This window comes from Balaenoptera ricei, chromosome 7, assembly GCF_028023285.1.
Source record: "Balaenoptera ricei isolate mBalRic1 chromosome 7, mBalRic1.hap2, whole genome shotgun sequence".
Classification (NCBI taxonomy): Eukaryota; Metazoa; Chordata; class Mammalia; order Artiodactyla; family Balaenopteridae; genus Balaenoptera; species Balaenoptera ricei.
The window spans coordinates 96,364,478-96,384,907 of NC_082645.1; the positions used below are offsets into that span (position 1 = coordinate 96,364,478).

Sequence of the window (20,430 nt, forward strand, 5' to 3'; positions counted from 1 at the left end):
CTACAGTTCCACTTGCTGTTACCCTTTCCCCAGGTGCAGTCTCCTGTGTTGCCCTGCATTGGCAGTCTTCTGTAAGTAATAAAGATCTTTGCCTTTCATCTATCTGGAAGTCATTCGTCATGTCCGACCATCATCAGAACACAACAGTGTTAAAATACAGCTCTTATCTTATAATTTATAAAGACTGAGCTAATGCATGTGATTTGCTTAGCACACTACCTAGTACATAATTGTTGTTTTTTCCCCTTCCTTCCACAATTTCTTCGACCCAATAAGGAGCTCTGTTTCAGGCCACAAGATAGGAGACCTCCATGGTACCATGGAGAGCAGATTCAGAAAATCAATAGAATTTTGGCTTTTAAATTCCCTATCTATTCCACTTTTCAATCTATAAAACTTTTCTGACCTGGAAAGGAAGAATTAAGATAAAGAGGAAAATAACAGATCCTGGTAAATGCCTATCAATAGAATCTGATTCTATTCATAGGAATATGATTTTGTTTTGTACCTTCTCTTAGGTCAAGTTTGGAAATGCAAATGATTACCCGGAACCTTGAGAAAGGGGTCTCACAGGATTTCACTTGCCCTTGGATTGGGAGTCACAGGGTAGATGTGTCAGCACGGGGAGCCTCGGGAAGCAGAACCAAATTTCCAGAGCTTCCAAGTAGTGTAAACAAACACATTTTTACTGTTTTCTCTAAAAAGGTCCAGGAATTTGTAAGAGAATCCGAGGACCATGGTCACATTAAAGGCATATGACTGGGGACTATGCATTAGACCAAATGGCCAGATACCAGATGGAAATGTAGACATCACAGTGGAAGACAGAGTAAAAAAATGATTATTAACAACAATCAGAGCTATAGTGTATATTCTAACAGATGCCATCATCAGATATTGGCCAAGGGCTAGACGTTTCCCACCATTGTCACAAAGCTACATCAGCCATGTAGCAGAAAAAATTATGTTCACTCAATATCTATATATTCCCACAGCTCTCTTGACCCTGGGTGGGACCGGATGACTAGTTTTAAGCAATGGACTATAATCTGTCACCCCTGGGCTGTGGCAGCGTAAGGTTCCTGTTTGACTGTCCCACAGTCTTTTCTCTATTATGGAGATCACGGAGGTAGCATGTTGAGATAGATGAGCCACAAGATGAAGCCAGTCTGGTCTTTCAAGGCATCATTTAGAAGAAAGCTGTCAGGGGAATTCCCTGGTGGTCCAGTGGTTAGGACTCTGCGCTTTCACTGCCTTGCAGGTTCAATCCCTGGTTGGGGAATTAAAATACCACAAGCCAGAAAAAAGAAAGCTGTCAGACCCACAGCAGAAATAAGCATTTATGTGATAAGTCAATGATATTTGTGTTATCATGGGTGATAGAGAATCTTGCAAATTCTTACTAACATAGGCCCCAGAATTTAGATGTCACACCTGAGAGCAAGCAATGGGGAAAAACCTTAAATTGGTTGACTATTTTTCAAATTAATTCTGAAAAATTTTAAGTGGTCAGTTTATGTTTTCTGCCTCTAAATAAACTGGAGATTTGGGAAAGGCAATAAGTTTTGTTACAGAAAAAAAATAGGCATTTATCACACATCTGAGTTTAAATGTTTGAGGAAAAACAACACTTGCTACATCATTATGAATATTATAAGATAAATAGAATTTAGCATGAGGGATAAGGTATTTTGATGTCAAGTGGGTTTATGTCCCAGCAATTGCCACTTTTTGTGCAGCCTTGGGAAAGCTTTTTAACCTTACTAAAATTTTACTTTCCTCATTTATGAAAAGGGGAAAATAATAATAACTTGTAAGTTTGTAGTGAACGTTAAATGAGACAATGAGCACAAAGTCCTTAACAGAGGGCCAGGCATATGTCAGGCCTTCAATCAAAGCCTATTATTATTTTAATGTTGTTGTTGTATGGCTGGAAATCCACATAAATATAATAACTTTACAGAGTAAAGGCAAGATGATTGAATAAGTCCCCATAATACATGGAAGAAGACGATATAAGAGGACGTTCAAGATAACTAGAATGAAATATTAAGGCTTTATCCTCAGGATATTTTACAATATGTATGCGCCTCTTGCAATAGGAATTGGTGGGCAGTTAATAGAATGTGTTTTTAAAGCTTGGAATTTTTGTTTTTCTTTGTTTCTAAAAGAGGCAGAAAACCTTGGATTTATATCATTTTGTAGAACATTCTACTTATCTTCGAAATATAAGTAAGTAGAAACAGGTTCGCAAGATGGGTATTTCTCTTTTAAGAATCTATGGGTAACTTGCAAGAGCAGGTATTTCAATATTCACATGTCCCGTGTGTACTATTTGGTTTACAGTCTCCTGATTGCTATCTTGTGGTGAATTGTTCTGTTTATAGCTTTAAAAATTGCTATCTGGGTGACAGTCTTCTGTTTCTAATCTTAAGATGGTTGTCTAGTGGCTTTGCTCCCTATGGTTCATATTGCAGCTTAATAATACTGTGCAGGGAAATACAATTAACCAACTATGTACCTGCTCAGTTTACAGTTTTATGAGTGTAACTTGTTCTATGATATACATCTTGGGGCTTGTGATGAAAGTGCTTGAAAATAGAGGTTCTGTATGAAATTTTGCAATGTATAAATATATCTTTAAACATTTTGTTTAATATGCTCTCTCTCCATATGTATACGTATTTATATATATAAATATATATATAGATATCGATAAATAGATAAATATAGATAGATATATTCCTACAGGGCTTATAAAGCTAAACAATTGTGAATTGAGGAATCTTGGAGTGTAAAGCCGTAGAAAATAGCTGGTCTGAATTTTGACATTTATTTTAGCTTCTAACCGGTTACTCCCTTAAATACATCACAACTTCTCCATGGTATTTTTCGTCTTACCATCATCATTTTAATTGAATTCTTTTTTTCCACATTGCGTGGCTTGCAGGATCTTAGTTCCCCGACCAGGGATGGAACACGGGGCTCCGGCAGTGGAAGCGCTGCGTCCTAACCACTGGACCACCAGGGAATTCCCTAATTGAAGTTTTGACATAGGTTCAGGATCAGATTCTATGCTGTATTACAGAAGTTGTTTCCAGTGGCCATTTAGCATGTAGTAAACCCTAGAACATTTACCAACTTATTTATAAATTAGGTGTTTCATGTGAGGTTTTATTTCTAGAAACATTATTGTATGTAATAACATTGCTAGAGCTAGGGATAGTTATATGCCATATTCTCTGATATATGTGGGGGGACTAGTGGTGCCTTTACCGAGCAGATTTATAAGACCCTGAAAAAGGGGACACTACCAGTAGGCTTCCCACGTGGTCATTTTTTTTTTTTTTAATCCTTTTACTTGTGATTATGTTGCATTTATCTCTCTTGAGTGAAAGGAACCTGATTCTCCATCATAGATGACTTGCTCCCGGGTAGGAGGCCGAGTGAAATTTTCAGGGCAGTTATCAAAGGACTAATGAAGACCACTGGTGGTCTTGAATAGAGACAATTTGTCAACGTAAATTATTTTCCAATCAGAATGAGATTCCTCTGCAGCAGGAGGAGAAAGTGTAGTGTTTACCTAAGTGTAGTAAAGAAAGATACTTAAATCAGAAGACGCAGCTTTGAGGGTGAGTACCACCATTTAGTACTTGTCGCATGACTCTAGATTTGTTATTTTAGTCTTATTTTCCTTATCTGTGTGGCTGGGGCTATTTCAATAATACTTATCTCAAAATAGTGTAGTGAGCCAAAAACCAACATACGCAGAATAAGTTTATACATGGTCAAGCACTATTCAATTAGTAGGTATCACAACTACTATGAATGAACTCACATGGTGCCACTGGAAATGTCAACTGTACCTTTTAAGGTAGTAAAGCAATAGAAACACAAGTTGTTTCTCCCTCTTCCCCAGCCTATCAGTGGGTTAAAATGCATTCAGCCTTGATGTATCTCACCCTGAACACAATAAAATGACAATGATCTCAAATAAATAGGTCAAAATATTCAAGGGAGAGAATGTGTGCATTTTCATGCAAATAGCAGGAGGTCCAATCAACGGGATCTTTAAAGACCTATAACTGAACGAATTTAAGAGAACTTACTCCAATATATTACATTGAAAATATATATTTTTTGTGCACCGATTTAGTTGACATCATATGTATTCAAATGACTAAAATAGCTTGAAAGAGTAATAGGGTGTTGAATGAGAAGTTACTGGAACCTTAAAGTTCTTACACTTTGGAAGTATGAAGGAGTAAGAAACAATATTTAAAATAGAAAAATTAGAATAAAAAACATGTTGGGAGAGGATCTTGCTCACATCACCAATATGTCTGTAACACTCTCCCACCTTACCGTGGGCTTGTCCCAAGTCACGTGAGTTGATTGACTTTTTATGGTCCCATTCTCTCTCCCTTACTTCAACCACGGTACTAGCATTTGATATTCTTTATAACAAAAGATTTGCCAGCACCATTTTTATAAACTGAAATGAGGGCAGAAAGAAAAAAAATCATAAAAATATTAATGTTATTTGGATACAATTTACCAAATATTTCAAAAACTTTTTTAATCCCAAAGCAACAAACCAACCACAGTGAATTAAGCATAGTCTGCACAGATGAGTGAGTCTTCACACATCAATAGGCTTTTGTGCTAGACGCTAAAAACATATGGAATGTATTACATTCCAAACAACCAAAGGGTTCTGAAGAATAATGAATGAGATTCATAAACATGGACAAAAATAAGCCCATTTTCACATCTTCAGATGATTAAATCTAGAACAAATCTTCTTCTTCCCCAATTGGTTTTTCTTATGACAAATTTCTGACACAGAAGAGAACATTTGTTTCATATTTTATTGAATTTCATTTATATTAAATTAAAAATATATTTCTGACAGATTCATGTAACAAAAAGGCAGAACAGTTTTCAAATTGTTCAGCTGGGATGATCAGTGTGGAATGAGGAAAAGCAGGTCGCATTCTATAATTGCCTTGTACAGGTACAATTCTTTCCCAAGAGCCAAGAGAGGATCCTTGAGAACTAACAGAAAAGCCTAATTACAGAAATTTAAAATACTGTTTGTCCCTCATTCTCAAATGACAACAGAAAATGGGAGAAGGGAAGGAGAATGGAGTGAAGGGTTGGAGGGGAAGAAAGAATAAGGGAAATTATACTAAAAATATACCTAACATTAAAAAAGTTAGTATGTGTTAAGTGCATAATCCTTCATAGATAAAATAGAAAAAAATCAAAATAACATTACACCACACACAATTGGCATATCCTATTGTGTAAGCGAGTGCAGAGGTTGAACACATCACCATAGTGCTGAACACAGAATCACAAGTAATGTCAAAATGATAACTTCCAACCCAAAAGAAACAATCACAAGCCAATTACTTATATACAAATTAACCCTGAAGACAATTATGTTCCAAATGAAGATGTCCACAGAAGAAAATCAGAGCAACATTATCCCTATTTACAAATGCAACTAGCCATGTCTTTAACAAGCTATAAAAATACTATTCACATTTTCAAACATACAGTAGTATTTTTTGTTTGTTTATTTCAAAAAAGGCAGCTAACTTTGAACACTGGGATTTAAATGAAACATCAATGGCTTACCAGCTAGGTATTTTTGCACCCCTGTCCTTTGAAGATACTTCAGAAGAGAGAGGGCTTGTTTTCTCTTTACAAGTTAAGAACATGAGGAAATGAATACAAATGTATATAATACCTTAAGCCTCTGCCTTTTTGGTAAAGTGTCTCCCTTTGTCACCTGAACTGATCTTCGTCAACTAGTCAACTACTTTGATGCGTATATGAGATGAGCGTTTAAGAGATGATTTCACGTGACATTTTGTGCTCTGAATTGTCTTGCAGATCGATCTCATTTTCATTTGATCTTGTTATAATGGTGCTCAGGAAAGATGAACACCTAGTCATGTCGTGTGAAAATGCAGTTTTGACCTGCAGCAATGCAAGTCCCTGGTGCTCACGACAGGAGATGTAGACACACCAGCCAGTGAGGTGTGCATTCAAAGTTAGCTGCCCTTGCACAGCTGCTCAGTTTAATAATCGACCCATTTAACAGCAGTACCAATTTATGCTACAATATTCCAAAGTACCTTACTTTAAAAGAACAGCTTACATATCTACACTTAGAAAATAACTTTCATAGTTGATTACTGGAGTAATCCCAAAGGATTCTTGGAGTACTATGGTGTAGCCCCCTCACGCCCCCCTCCCAGCCCCTGAGAGATCCAGAAATATACAGGAAAATGACTCTCACATTAGGAAAAAGGTACACCCTCCCCACTAACTGAAAAATCTGGAAATGGTACTCAAGAATCAGGTTATGTCAATACTTAGGAGGTATGATTTGCTTTCCTTCATAACAGCTACAGGCCTGGGGGAAACAGCTACACATCAGGGATAAAAATAGCAGTAAAGGCAAAGTGGTTTGGACAAGTTAGACTATTGCCTACAGGTATGAAACTTTGTTTTCTTATATTTGTACAAATATAACCACTTATTGTGACATGGGTAAAACACTTAGAGCATTGAAAGACAAATATCCTTAAAAAGCAAAAGTAGAGAAAAAATGGCAACCTATTAGACAACATGGATTTTCATTTCAGTGAAACTGCACTCATTATACATTTGTCAGAGGGATGAATGATCCAGTAAAGAGCTACAGGTGGTTCTCAGAGCTGAATAGCCTTTACCTTTATGATAATAAGACTCTTCATTTATCAAAAAAACAAAATATATATACAGCAGCTGTAAAATATTTGCAATCAGGAGCAAAGTAAGATAAATAAAGTAAATAAGTTAATTTGCTGGCAAAAATAACTTATTATAATGTAAAGTTTTCATGAAAAGATTAAATCTAAAACCTACCAAGGGTATGTGCACATATGTGAGTTTCAAGATTCATCACAGGGCTGACTCGACTCAAATTCCTACAGAGAAGGACACAGTAAGAGAATCGATCTTCATGGAAAAGCATAATTTTAACATCATAAAGTATGCTCTGTGCAGTCATTTATTTGAGAAATAATTTAAACAATGTCCAAATTGCTACTATCTTTTATGGAAAAGTCAGACATTTGAGGGCAGAGGCTAAATCAATGTTTTACAAAGCAGCGTGTGGGACCTCAGAGTTCCACTATGGCTTAAGACAGGCACAGCATCAAGAGGGCCGCTTTGAACTAGGGTGGCAGAAAAGTAAGGAAAATGGAGTAGTTGTGCCAATGGTAAAAGAAGTAAGGGCAGCATTTTCCTTAGGGTCCAGAGAGAAATGAATTGTTTCTGTGATTCCTAACAAGATAATCACTTACTTGCAAAGCTGACTGTCAGGGAGTATTTTCCAGGGGAAGCATGTGAAAACCTCCATGAAACTGGGACTTAAGAGTCTTTTCAGCTCATGACTAGAGAAGCATTTCTTCTGCCCAAAAGATCACCTGGCTGTGAAGAGGTGAGACAGGGGTCTGCAAAAGTGACACATCCTACATTTTTGCACCTTTACAAAATCAGTGGGGCTTGAACCGAGTGTCTGAAAATTTTATTTTATAGAGACTTTTGTTTAATGAAAAGAACAAGTAGCCCATGGTGCTAGAGCCATGTGTCCACATAAACTGAAGGACTCCTGATCCAACACCGTGCCCACAACAGCTTAATGTTTGCAATTGTGGAAAGAACTACTTTTGTAAAGGCTCTCTGGTATTAGAAAAATTGTATTAATTCTACCCAGAAGTATAAAAGCTGGCCCCTTTGTAATATCAGTAATATCAAGGTCTCTACTGATAGTGTTATTTTAAAATGATGCCCAGTCTACATCTGTACACTCTTATTCGTTCTTAAGCAAATGGCAATCAGCAGATACAACTCTGCCTTTAGGTGTCTGCATGGGTACCAGGCTGTCCTTCAAAGACCATATGCATAAAGAGAGGCCCAGCAGAGTTCTCTGCCCATAGGATATACAGTAGATTTAGTTTTCTGGCTTTTCAACAACTAGAAGCTTATCCACCTGGCTTTCTCATTTGCCCTATTAAAAATCATCTGGCTATCAACTATTGTCCAGAACAATGGAAATACAGCAGTTTGAAACGCTTGCTTTAGCATTTATTTCTCAGAATATTGTTAATTAATTCCTTGGGTTCTTTTTGGAGATGGGAGGGTATCATAGAAAAAAGAAAGGATATGTCACAAATTAAATGCATTTTGTTTGTTTACTAAATGACACCACTCATTTTTTTGTCTCTGCATAAGGTAATAGAACATTTATATTTCCTTCATTTCATTTTGAAACCTCTTACTTAAAGTCATCTGTAACATATTTGCCTGTTAAACTCTACAAGGTGGTATTTGCAAAACAAATTTGAAAAATTCCTCTTTACACGTAATATATTTTACAAATGGTAAAGGAATAAGAGAATGAGAAAAAAATAATTGTAATGCTTTAAAGCAAGTTTTCATAAGTGGAACCTGCTTTTTATATGCCCACTTTCAGCTCAACCTAACAAATAACAATTTTAAATGGCAAACATTTTTTACTATGCAAAATCCATCCTACATTTTCATATCCTGCATTTTATTTTGCTACATTATATTTTGTGGTTAGTTTTCTAGTTTGATTTATTTAATAGTATTAAAATCATTTAACATCTGTTAACCTAACTAAATCTACATCTTACAGCATTATCATGGTTCTGTCCAGATATATACATGCTTTCATAATCACTTTTTCTATTACCTTATGAACTACATATACTAGTTAAATAACCAACATTTATAGATGGATGAATAATTCAAGTTTTGAAATAAAGTTTAGATAGCTCTAGAAAAACTTGTATTTACATCCTTCCCTGTCGGGCTTAACCAATTTCCTTTTTTTAAATTTTTGACACTTCAAAAAGCATGTTGATAACCCTTTCAACTTCATGTAGGGACAGCACCTCACAGTCCTACTGGTTTGCCCTAGGCATTGGAAATATACATGATCTTCATGCCAAGTCCTGATTTTACAAGGTATTAACACATATATTATACACTTAGAAGAACACTATTTCTCCTCTCCAGCTACAAATATTCATTCTTCCTGATCTACTAAGAAAACAATCTCAAGTTTTTAGTTTATACATTTTAATATGATTTGAGTTTTGCATTGTTTTTCATTCCATTTCAAGAATATTACCCGAGAAAAACTCTCATCCTAACCTGTGCCACTAACACTTGGAAAATCAATTTCTACTTGTAGTTCAAGCATCTCTTTGTGGTTCAGGATGCTTTGCGGTTCTGGGTCTACCTTGGTTTAGAAAGCTTCTTTTCTCACCTGCCTAAGAACCACTGCCCTAAACAACCATTTAATTATACAGTTTTTCTTACCTGGAAATAAGATTCCCCAAGATAGGTATAAGCGACAAGATTTGGTGATTTAAAAAATACAGTCTGTGTAATTTGACTATTAATTTTCTGCAAATTTACTTAATTGGTTCTGCATATTTGCACTGATATAACTAGCCTACGATAATCTGATATTCTGATTCACTTCACAGGTTTTAATTGGCATTTTAAATTTCACTCTACTGAGTTGAATAAGTTATTCTTTGGAACAAATGAAACTTTTTTTTGCTCCCCCTTATACACTCTGAAATATGTTTTCCTAGGGGGACAAAAATAAATCAAAAGAGAAACCCTAAAACAACTGAAATCAAGTATGTGCTACAGAAATCATTCAAAAGGAACAATAAAGTTCTTGTGAAGCATTTTGGGTCATTTTGGATTATACTTGCATCTATCTCCAGTTATTAGTACCTGATGTGTAAGGGTCTTATGTTCCTAGGATGACGGAGACACTACCTTCACTGAATACATTTCTATTACCTTAACAGTAAAATAATTATTTTTCTTTCCTTCTTCAATATAAGTGATTCTGCTTTTCATATCCCCATAGAAACCATATGAATATTGTAAATCAGGAAAAAAATTCAAGTTCTAGTATCCAACAAGGATGCTGTCAGTGATGAATTGGTACAGATTTATTTAGAAAGAGAGGTTTATATCTAAACTTTCATAAACACTGATGTGAGGACCCCTTTTCCTGGATACTCCTCTGACTGGGTGAAAGAGCTCTGAGCTATTAGGCTGTGGCTCCTGAATCATTCTGTGTCTTCAACCCTGGGAAGTTCATGTTTGAATTTCACTGGAAGAGCTCTCACAAACCCCTCCCTTGCTCAACCTCAGCCTTTAAGCTTCCCTCACTTTTCATAACTCAGGAAGAAACCAATCCCAATTTCTCCAATGTTCCTGGCCAAAGACCAACATCTATTGTTGATTTAATGGTTAAGTTAGAATCCATATAGGACAATTAGCCAGTGATACAATATCCTTCTAGAACAGTTTGTGTTTGAATGGTAACACTGAAACTATCCTATTTGCTAACTTCAGGAACTTGTAGGGTGTTTCACTCATGTCCCACATGAGTTCACAGGAGATCTTTTAACAAAGAGTTGATTTTATATGACTATTCATAAAATAGTCCATGCAATTGTATTCCTTGAATTATATAAAAAAATTAAATGTCATGCCAAATAAATCTGGATTGTAAAATTTTAAAGTTAGGGATAGTATTGCATTTATCTGGGTGTTCCCCACCTAACACAGTGCTTTTAGTAGACTATAAATAAATATGAGTTGAAAAAATAAGGGAGCTGAATGGATAGATAGATCTACTTTTCAAAATAGGCAGAAACCTTGATTTCTTTTCATCCTTTTTTCTAAACTCTCCTCTTTGCCAATAGAGATTTTTAGTCTAGTTGCTTTCAATTAGGTTATACATTCAAATTTGATCCCAATACTTTAACATTGGGAAGAAATATTTTTTAAAAATTCCAAATGAATTAGGCCAGATTTTCCTAAAAGAGAGAGATTTCTATCCAATTTTTCTAATTACTGACCTGAGGCCCCCTTTTCCTGAAAACTCATTCCTACAATTTGTTCCCATTGCTCATCTTAACTCAGTAGGTAGTCTTTAAAATGATACACAAGAAAGGTGGCTCTAGAACTAGGATGCTGTGTTTGAAGAAAAAGAGTTAGTATATAAAGTATCAAAAGAGTAGTATGTTGGATATTAAAATAATTACATGAGAAGTTTTTTCACATTTATTTACAACTTTTGACCCAAGGACCTATTTATAAGCAGTGAATGTTCGTATTTCTTTTTATTATACCAATTTATGTGCAAAGAGTTACCTTCCACTTCTTAATATAAATAGAGTCTCATACTAGAAATTTCATGGAATTCAAGCCAATCCTTACTTGCATTCCTTCAAGTGGAGTATACAAACTGGACAACTTTCCTTGTTTAGGAAATGTGATATCACATGTTGATCATGTGCTGACCCTCTCACCATAATCCCAAAGTGTTCCAAAGTCCTAATTTGCTTGGTTTGGCATTTCCACAGTCTTTCTTTATCTTAGCTCTTTTTTTAAAAAAAAATGTACTTAAATGAATTATTTTGCTGGTTGCTTCCATATTGCTTCATTCAAAATCCAAAATGGAGTTCAGAAAGAGAACAAATAAAATTATAGCTTAAGTGCAAACTACATTTCTGAGTATCTGCCAAGTAGACATACCCAATCCAGTGTGTTTCTTCCAGTTCAATGGATTCCCCATTGGACCACCCTTGAAAGTGTCAGTAGTTTTCATGAACCACACAGAACTGTCTCTTAGTTTCCCTTCTACTCTTAACATTACCAACTGCCTATCAAGTACTGTCATTCACAGAGGGGAAGAAAATGTTGAAGAATGTAAAAGATTGTGGGGGGGTACATAGTCAATAGTGTAAAACACAAAAGTAAGATTTGATGTTACATTTGACTGATATCTTGGCCTCCCCTTCTAATTTTAAAGACTGCATATTTAAAATAGTGGCCATTTCACCATATTAAAATATTTCTTTTTACAATTCTTTCAATTTATAGCAACACCTAAGAAGGTTTGATGTAAAAATGTTTGCAATTATAAATTAAAGCTAAAAAGAGGGGAGAAAGTAATATGAAGAGACAGATCAAAGCAAAACAAAATGAAAAAAACAAAAAAGCTCTCCAAATATAATTACTAGTTATAACTTTGATGAAGATTCAAAACTTATGAAAGCTGAGTTGGCCATTCTTGCTTGTCAAGATTGAAACTGTCTGAGAAAGAGATTGGATTTTCAATCTTAGTTACTATCATACATTATAAAAAAGGTTATCGTTTTGTTCTTCTGGAAACATCATTAGGATTTCCAGGGATGCTGGAAATGTACACATCGATTCCTGCAGCTTGGGTCTTTCAAGCATGTGCATTGAAATACAGGAAGGAAGGAAGGAAGGAAGGAAGGAAAGGAGGCAAAGAAAAAAACGTAAAAAAAAGTTGGGAACTAGTTTGACAGCAGGCAGTATTGCCTCATATTTGCTGGTCCTTCTCTAGCTGTTCCAGTCTCCTGACCAACCCATGCAGAGAAATGAAGAAACAGTGTGGTTCCTCCTGTCTTTCTCTTTCAGTCCTTCCTTCTAATGTTCAAGTTAGATAAGCACATAACTATCATTGAATCTTGATATCTTCCACTGGGAAGTGTCAAAACTACTGGCCTTGAGAGTAGAGGGAAGACCACAAGAGAAAGAGAGGCGGTGGGGAAATTGGAGCGGGCGTCTCTCTCTCCACCTGAAAACCACTGCTGAGCTTACACCACAGTATTCCGGTGTCTGTAGGGCGGAGGAGGCAGCACAGTGCCTGGCTTCAGCGAGAACTCAGAGAGGTATTCAGGATTCTCTGCCACAATAGGCCGGATCCGTCCATTTTGTTTATAAAAATATTTTGTGCTGTACTCCTGCAGGTAGTCTGGGTGCTGAAGGGCGCTCCGGGGTGGCAGGCTGTGGTTCCAGTAGTCAGGGTTGTCGAATGCTTTCTTGGCCTTCTCTGGCACAGACAGTACGTTGTTCTTCAGGTATTCAGCGTTCCCCAAGGCGCTGGCAAAGGTGTTGAGGTACAGTGGCTCATTCACATACTCATCCTCTGCCTTGGGTGGACCATGGGAAGCACTGTGATATTCGGGATTATCCAAAGCTTGAAGGTCTCCATTTTTCCTCCGAGAGACAAAAGGGTTCTCCTCCACAGGGTTCAGGTATTCTAATGTAATACAAAAGTATCAGTTAACATCTACTTTCTGGAAAATGTTAATCAGACCGCGGTTATACAGAATGGTTAGCTTCTTTTTCCAGGACAATAAAGCCACATATTTCAGGAATTTTCACAAAAAAATGTTTTGTTGATTACTACTATCATGTGAAAGAGGAGTAAGTGGGCAAAAAATGTTAGTGACAAAACAAGGCACCAACAAGGCCAGGGCCAGAGTCCCTGTCCCCTAGATTGTTCTTCTTTCCTTGGGCTTGCATTTGTCTCTCCTACTTATGGGGCCAGTTGTTTAAATGCTTCTATTTTCTACGAGTTGGTAATTTATGTTGGAAGATAAGACAACCTATCAAGGTTAAGTAGCCTTTAAATATGGAGAAATGAGAATTTTTAAAGAATATTGGAAGATCAAAATGTCTACAGATTAGCTCTATGTCAAGATAAATGGATGAAGTGAAATAAAAGTATTTTTTAGTCTACATAATTTGCTTAGAATGTCTGCATAGGTAACAAGGATTTGATTACAGATGTTCCCTCAGAAAGATTTACACACAGGAAAGAAAACATCTAAGGAAAAGACTCAACTAATCAAATCGTATAGACATCTAACATGCCTCTATATTGACTTGCTTGACAAAACGTATGCTTAACTATAAATATAATTGTAACATTTATTTCCAATGGCTAATCATAATCATAAAATAGCAAACTATTAGTTTGAATCATATGAAATTGCTATTTTGTAGGTTGAAACCAGTCATATAGCAGCTATTTTGTATGATTCAGTCTAATAAATAGGTATTGGGCTAGAATAGGTACTGGGCTAGAATTTTAAAAAATACTGCTAATTAATGCTGCTCTCCTCATGTTTAATTCTATTCCTATGTTTATAGTATAGAATATATATAGACATATATACACATATATAGTAGACCCTCTTTTTAAATATATGCACAAAAATGACACTTTAGCTATTCCTACTTTGGTGTTGGGGTAGGGAGAGGGCATAACTGTTTGTTGAGATGCTATCATTCTGAAACAAACTTTCTATCCCCTATACTAAACCCGACATGTAGAGAGAAAAATCTCATCAACCCAGGGTTATTTTTTCCTGGATATAGGCCTACTGGATATAGTTAACTATTTAGCATCATGTGCAAGTTAAAAGACAGTAATGAATTTCCCACCATCATATACACAGATTACAGCTCAATAATTTACAAGGCACTATTATTTCATCCCTTTTTACAATCCTGTGTAAAAGGAAGTGCAAGGTGTATTCTTCCAGCATTATAGACAGAAAATTGAGATTAAATGATGTATGAAGGATATAATTTGTGTTGAACTAGAATTCAAATTCCCTAACTCCTGTTGAATAATCTTGTTCTACTGCACTGTTTTCACTATTTCCCCTACAGGAGTAGGCTGAACTTTACACTTCATCATGAGTTTTAATTTGAATGGTTCTCAAAGCTACTGTCATTTTAAGAAAAATATATGAAAAATACCTATAAGGGAGTCAGAATTGGATTTTTCTTATCAGAGTCCTGAAACTTCTTAATTGAAAGTATAGGAATGTCTATACTAAAATTCTCTACTCTCTGAGAACTGGGCTAGAGTTCTACATAAATGTGGGTCTCTTAGTACTCAGAGATAAAATCTGGGGATGGTCTACAGTGAGTCTACACAGACTGACTTGCCTTTCTCTTACAAGGTTCAAGTTACCTTTTCTCAAAGCAATCTGCTTATCTATTGTCCTGATGCAAATTTGTATAGCCATGTAGTTCTGTAGATAGGAATAATTTTATGGTTGAGTTGAGAGTCTTCCCAGAGAGCATTTCACTTTGGGGGCATCTGTCAAATCTTCTCAAAACCTACATTTGTGTCACTATTGGGCTACTGTCAACATCCAATTCTTCGTTACAGTAATACTTTCATACACATAGAGGTGGATATATTTTAATAGGTTATTGACAATATGTATTTAGGCATCCCTTAATTGCATACTATAAAAGTGAATATAACTGCATATTAAGTGAGACAATGGGCCTTTATACAGAGTCTTAAAATACAGTTTACTGTGACACTGAAGACTCTAAGAAACAGTCACCAGTTTTTAATAACAATCATCCATCTTCTTTTTCTGATGCTGTTAACGTAAAAGGAAAGAGGCTTTCTCAAAATTGAAATGTTATCTGATTTGGGTGTTTAACATTTCTACTACTAACTTTGTAAAGTTATTTCTGTTCTTTGTAAAGGCACAAACTATGAATATTTTCAAGATGTGATGGTATACATATAAGTATATGCAGGGTCAGAACTTTAATTTTTGAAATGTATCATACAAGATGTCATAATTTCTTATAATAAACTAGGTCATTTAAATGACACCATTTTAATGCATCAATCAAGTCTTTTATTGGTGCCATTGAAAGCTTTGGACATTTTTACCAACAACATCAGTCTTTATGATCTCCACAATAAGTCCAATGGAGCAAGGGTTCTGAAATCTTGTGATATGCTACCTCATTCAAATATTCCAATAAAGATATGTTTAGATCAGTGCTTTTTAAGCTTGATTATGCATAAAAATCACCTGGGGATCTTGTTAAAATGCAGATTCCTATTCAAGTGGGGCCTGAGATTCTGGTTTCTAAAAAAGCCCCTAGATGATGTGGATGCTTTTGATTCAGAAAGCCTACTAGGAATAGCAGCAGCCTAAGCCTTTTGTGGATCACAAATTTTACATAGGCAGATAGTTTGGCAACTTCCCTTCCATACTTTGCTTATTTTGATAGAGACAAATGTCGAGTGGCAATCATTTCTGAACATTCTGCTTGTACCTTGTTTGGGTTTGTCTCGCATAGGGGTCATGTAACCTTCTTCATCCAGCTCTCCTCGTGGGCTCCGTTCTGGGGCGAACACTGTGGGGTCAGCGCTGTACCTCTGGGTGCTGCTGTCCTCTTGGACGTGGGGTACCACGGACTTGCGTAAGGTGCCGTTACAGCAGGAGTCATCAAAAATCTCGGCGGTAGCCCCCTGAGCAACTGGGGCTTCTGGGATCGTGCTGGTGGTGGCCCTATAGGGCATGGGCACTCCTTGTTCTGTAGCAAAACCCCCATCTCGGTACACAAACTGGTTCTGTCAATAGTAGAAACACATTTGGACCAAAGGTATTGTTAGGAATAGCTGTCAAAAATATGGATGTTAATAACCAAAAGAATATGGAAGTTTGTCTTTCAGAGAAAAGTCAGAGTTTCTTAATTGAGTTTTTCCCCCAATAGTCAATGAGTTTGAATTAGACTAGAAACACCTAAAATTCCAATGTTTCTTATAAAATAAATCAATTGTGGGAAAACATTTTGGAAATATATATTTTAATTTTACTAACCACCTAACACATGCTCTAATAAAAAGTATTTCATGTTCCTTTCCCACAACTGCCTATTTTTAATGTAAAAATTCAAAGTGAATCTTCAAGACAAATGGCAATGTCATTAACTATAGGCAGTTGTCATTAAGAACAGAAGCACAGTGATGCAGTTTGAATGGTGATGTTTCCTTATGGCCTTCTAGTCTGTGGTTACTGTGACTCTGAGTCTCTAGTATCTAACTAGAGAATCATCACTGAGATTCTGACTTTTTAGCCCAAGACCTATAATTGTGGAAGTAAAGATAACCTCTTTACCCAGAAGCATGATGTATGAGCCCAGGTAAATTCTTCAGATAAAAATCAAAAGCTACTGTTGATGCATGATATCTCAACTCTGGATTATCTACTGAGATAAAACATATCTACATAGGCAGCTACACAATCTACAGTAAATTATTAACTCACTGTTGGCAAAGGCAAAAATGAGGAAATTATGGTGAGGCAAGAGAGGAAACATGATAAGCAAAGACCAAAAATCCTAAAAGATGAAGGTTGATTGTGAAATACTTACTCCTGACATGGGGGTGTAGGCAGGAGGAGGGCTGTGTCCAATTTCACTCTAATAGGAAAGAAAAATGGAATGATGGATGTAATAAGAGGTAACATGAATGAAAAAAAAAAAAAAAAAAAGAGAACAGAAAAGAAAAAAAAAAGAAAAGCCACATGAGTTGTATGAACCAAAGGGGAAAACATGCACAACAGTGACGTTTGCTAAACAGTAAAATTTTATGCACTCTGACGACAAGCAAATTTATATTTTCTGAGGATATTGAATATTTTAATTCAATCCCTGTAAAGAAGAATTATATAGAAAAAGTAAAATTTTAAATGGATTAAAAATTAAGTTGACAATAAATATTCTTCTGATTAACCCTGGAAGAAAGGGAAAAGCAGTAAATTAACTTGAGTTGTAAATGAGGAGCCCTTTCCTTTGTTACACGTTAAATGACTGGAATGGCCACATATCACAGCATTAACTTTCCTCTCATAAGAAGAAACTTATCTAAAAGGAGATAGAGGTGGACTTCAACTTGCCTGGAATAATTTTTGCTATCAAGTTACATTTATTTTTCACCATTTCAGCAAAGGGTCAACTTCTTAGCCTCTTCTATAAAAAGGTACATAATATTTTCTCATCAGTCCTTTTTTTTTTTAAGTGAAGAAAAAGCAGAAAATCTTGGAAAATCGTTTTCTTTACTGGAAACATGCTTTGCATACATTAATTTTATGTATTTAGAATCAGTTGAAATTAGATTGCAATTTAAAAAAAAAGACATAGTATTATGGCTTAAAACTCTAGCCTATGGGTTAAATAAAAGTCAATATAAAAATATGATAAAATATTAAGGACAACATTCCTTATGGTAAGTACAGGGGATGTATGAACACCACCTCTGTGTCCTAGCTAAAAATTATATATATATATATATATATATATATATATATATATATATATATATATATAATATCAATCATTTATTAAACACATTTCTTGAGAAACCATGGTCTATGTATGCACCAGGCACTTTTCTTAGCACTGGAAATAATGAATAATGCAAATAAAAACAGTTGATTTTATGAACTTTGCATTCTCTACCTTCTGGATTTAACTGAACAGAGATGACTAAAATAAACCTCAAAGACAACATCTTGAAACATCTATGAAACAGAGCTAAATCTTATTCCAGATCAACGTTTTTATAATTTAGAGATTCATAGACTAATCTAAGAACATGGTCCCATGGAGATTAACTGTTTAATACAAATTAATAACAACTAGATAATATAGTTTTCCTTAATTAACTTAGCCTGCTGGACGAATCAAGGGACAAGCTCTGAACCCCTACACTGAATTTACATTTAAACTCTGCCCATAACTGAGTCACTTACATGATGGCATAGAAAATATTTATCTCTCTTCTTCTCTAATAACATAACTAACAACACATTGAAGACTATGACATGGAAAGTTAGATATATTTAATATGTACTGCATAGGAGGTGCTTTTGTACAATAGACAGATTGTTGTATGGTATGTTAGAAGCTCCAAGCTCCAGTCCCAATTACAAGTGATGAGGTCAATCGTGAAATATCTCAGACCCTCATTTTCATCCTTGGCCTCTCTTATTCTTAATGAAGATAAAGTACGATATTATATATAGATGAACTTTTTAAGCTCTGCACTATTATACAAATGTAGAGAATATGTGAAATTTAAATGTTCACACCTGCTAAGTCAAATGTTTAAAGTCAAGCAATCAAATTGCCAAGGCTTCTCATCAAAGAAGCATTTTTAAATGCCTACTTGTTTTCCATAGCACCTTAAATATAGGTACATTTTGCTACCTTTTAGAGTGTCACAAAATAAAATTCATTTGTTCATAAAATTTGAGAAATAAATTTTCCATATAGTCCAGTGATATGTAAAATAGAGGGCTGGTACAAAAATATGACACCTGCCTGCTGGAACTTTATCATATTACAACCTTGGCCTTGCCCTATCATTAAACCTGGATTATTTGGCAAGCATTTAGCAAATATTTATTAAATTGCTACAGTGAAAGCACAGGAATTACGGTAGATGTTGGAGATACCATGATACACTAGGAGAGGTGTGTCCAGTGGCCTTTTGTAATTTACATTGTACTATCAAACATTACCTGAGATTATTAGAAGAAAAGGTAAGAGTAAGGTGAGGCTGGAGTGAATTTATTTCAACTTCCTGATTAGATATTAAAAGGCAAGGTATTCCAATATAGTCATAATCACCAGTGTTCCTTTGACCTCTTCTTTTGCACGAGTTGCTATACTGGGTAATGTTCGATTAGAATCACAGCTGAGCAAACAGCACTGCCTGCTGCACATTTAACATTTTATAAAACTTGAGAGATAAATGATCAAAAGAATAACTCACAAGTCATTCTTCATCAGGAAATACTTTATTATCTATATTCATTATCTGGGCTAGACCGCCTTCAGTTGTAAAGGTGTTGTATTAAAAATAACTAGATCTCTTGCAGTTAGTCTGTTCTAAGACACGAAGTGCAGCCATGCTTTATTAGAATGGATCTGCTGTCCTTGCTTTGACAAGTCTTTCAGTCAGCAACCTGCCAACTCTGTATCTAGACACACTGCCAGAGACCATCACAGTAATAGGACTGTCTTCATGCTTTTTCTAGTTTTCAGCATTAAAATGGAAAAAAAGCTAAACAAAATTCCCTTAGCATTCATTGTTTTTAAGGTTACTGGCTGCTTTTTATGTTTCTGTTTCCATTTTTTCCATTTGCTTTTTTTCTGTTTTCCATGATAAAAAGCACCTCATTCATATCTCCCTGGAAGGGCAATGCAGCTACAAGGGAACATCTGTGAGGCCAATTAGCTGGGCTGGAAATGTGATATAATTGTTGTTTAAATATATTTAAATTACATGTTAATCACTATGTCATAATTTATAGGCTTTGAAAATAACTTTTTGTACTTGAGAGCCAAGCCAGATTTTACTTGTTTTTGCTGTTTTTAGGTTGTAACAAGCTCTTCTCATTCCCCACACAACCATCCCCCAGTTCCCCACGCTTGAAAAGCTGAACTTTTAATATTGGAAAGAATGACAGCTGCAAGTAAATTGGTTGAGTAAAAATTAAGATCCCCACAATCAGAATGAGCTGCAGTGACCTTAACGTTCTAAGCAGAACAAAGCAGTGCTCTCAGTTAAAAGGCTTTCGTTTTTTTTTTTTATTGTGCCACTTTCTGCTGTCCGTCAAAGCCCAGCTTTGACGATCTTCAGGAAGCAGCACT

General features: G+C 35.6%; 1 protein-coding gene across 2 annotated transcripts in view; it reads right to left on the reverse strand.

The window, feature by feature from the left end:
- Nucleotides 1-4,857: 4,857 nt before the first annotated feature.
- ERBB4 (erb-b2 receptor tyrosine kinase 4) overlaps nt 4,858-20,430 on the reverse strand; it is a 1,139,160-nt gene continuing 1,123,587 nt past the window's right edge. For both annotated transcript variants that reach the window (XM_059928620.1, XM_059928621.1), the window contains exons 26-28: nt 17,146-17,193; nt 16,045-16,342; nt 4,858-13,198 (exon numbers count right to left, since the gene is read on the reverse strand). In XM_059928620.1, the coding sequence (XP_059784603.1) occupies nt 12,753-13,198; nt 16,045-16,342; nt 17,146-17,193 (792 nt within the window). In that variant the 3' untranslated portion in view covers nt 4,858-12,752. The remainder of the gene's footprint in view (nt 13,199-16,044; nt 16,343-17,145; nt 17,194-20,430) is intronic.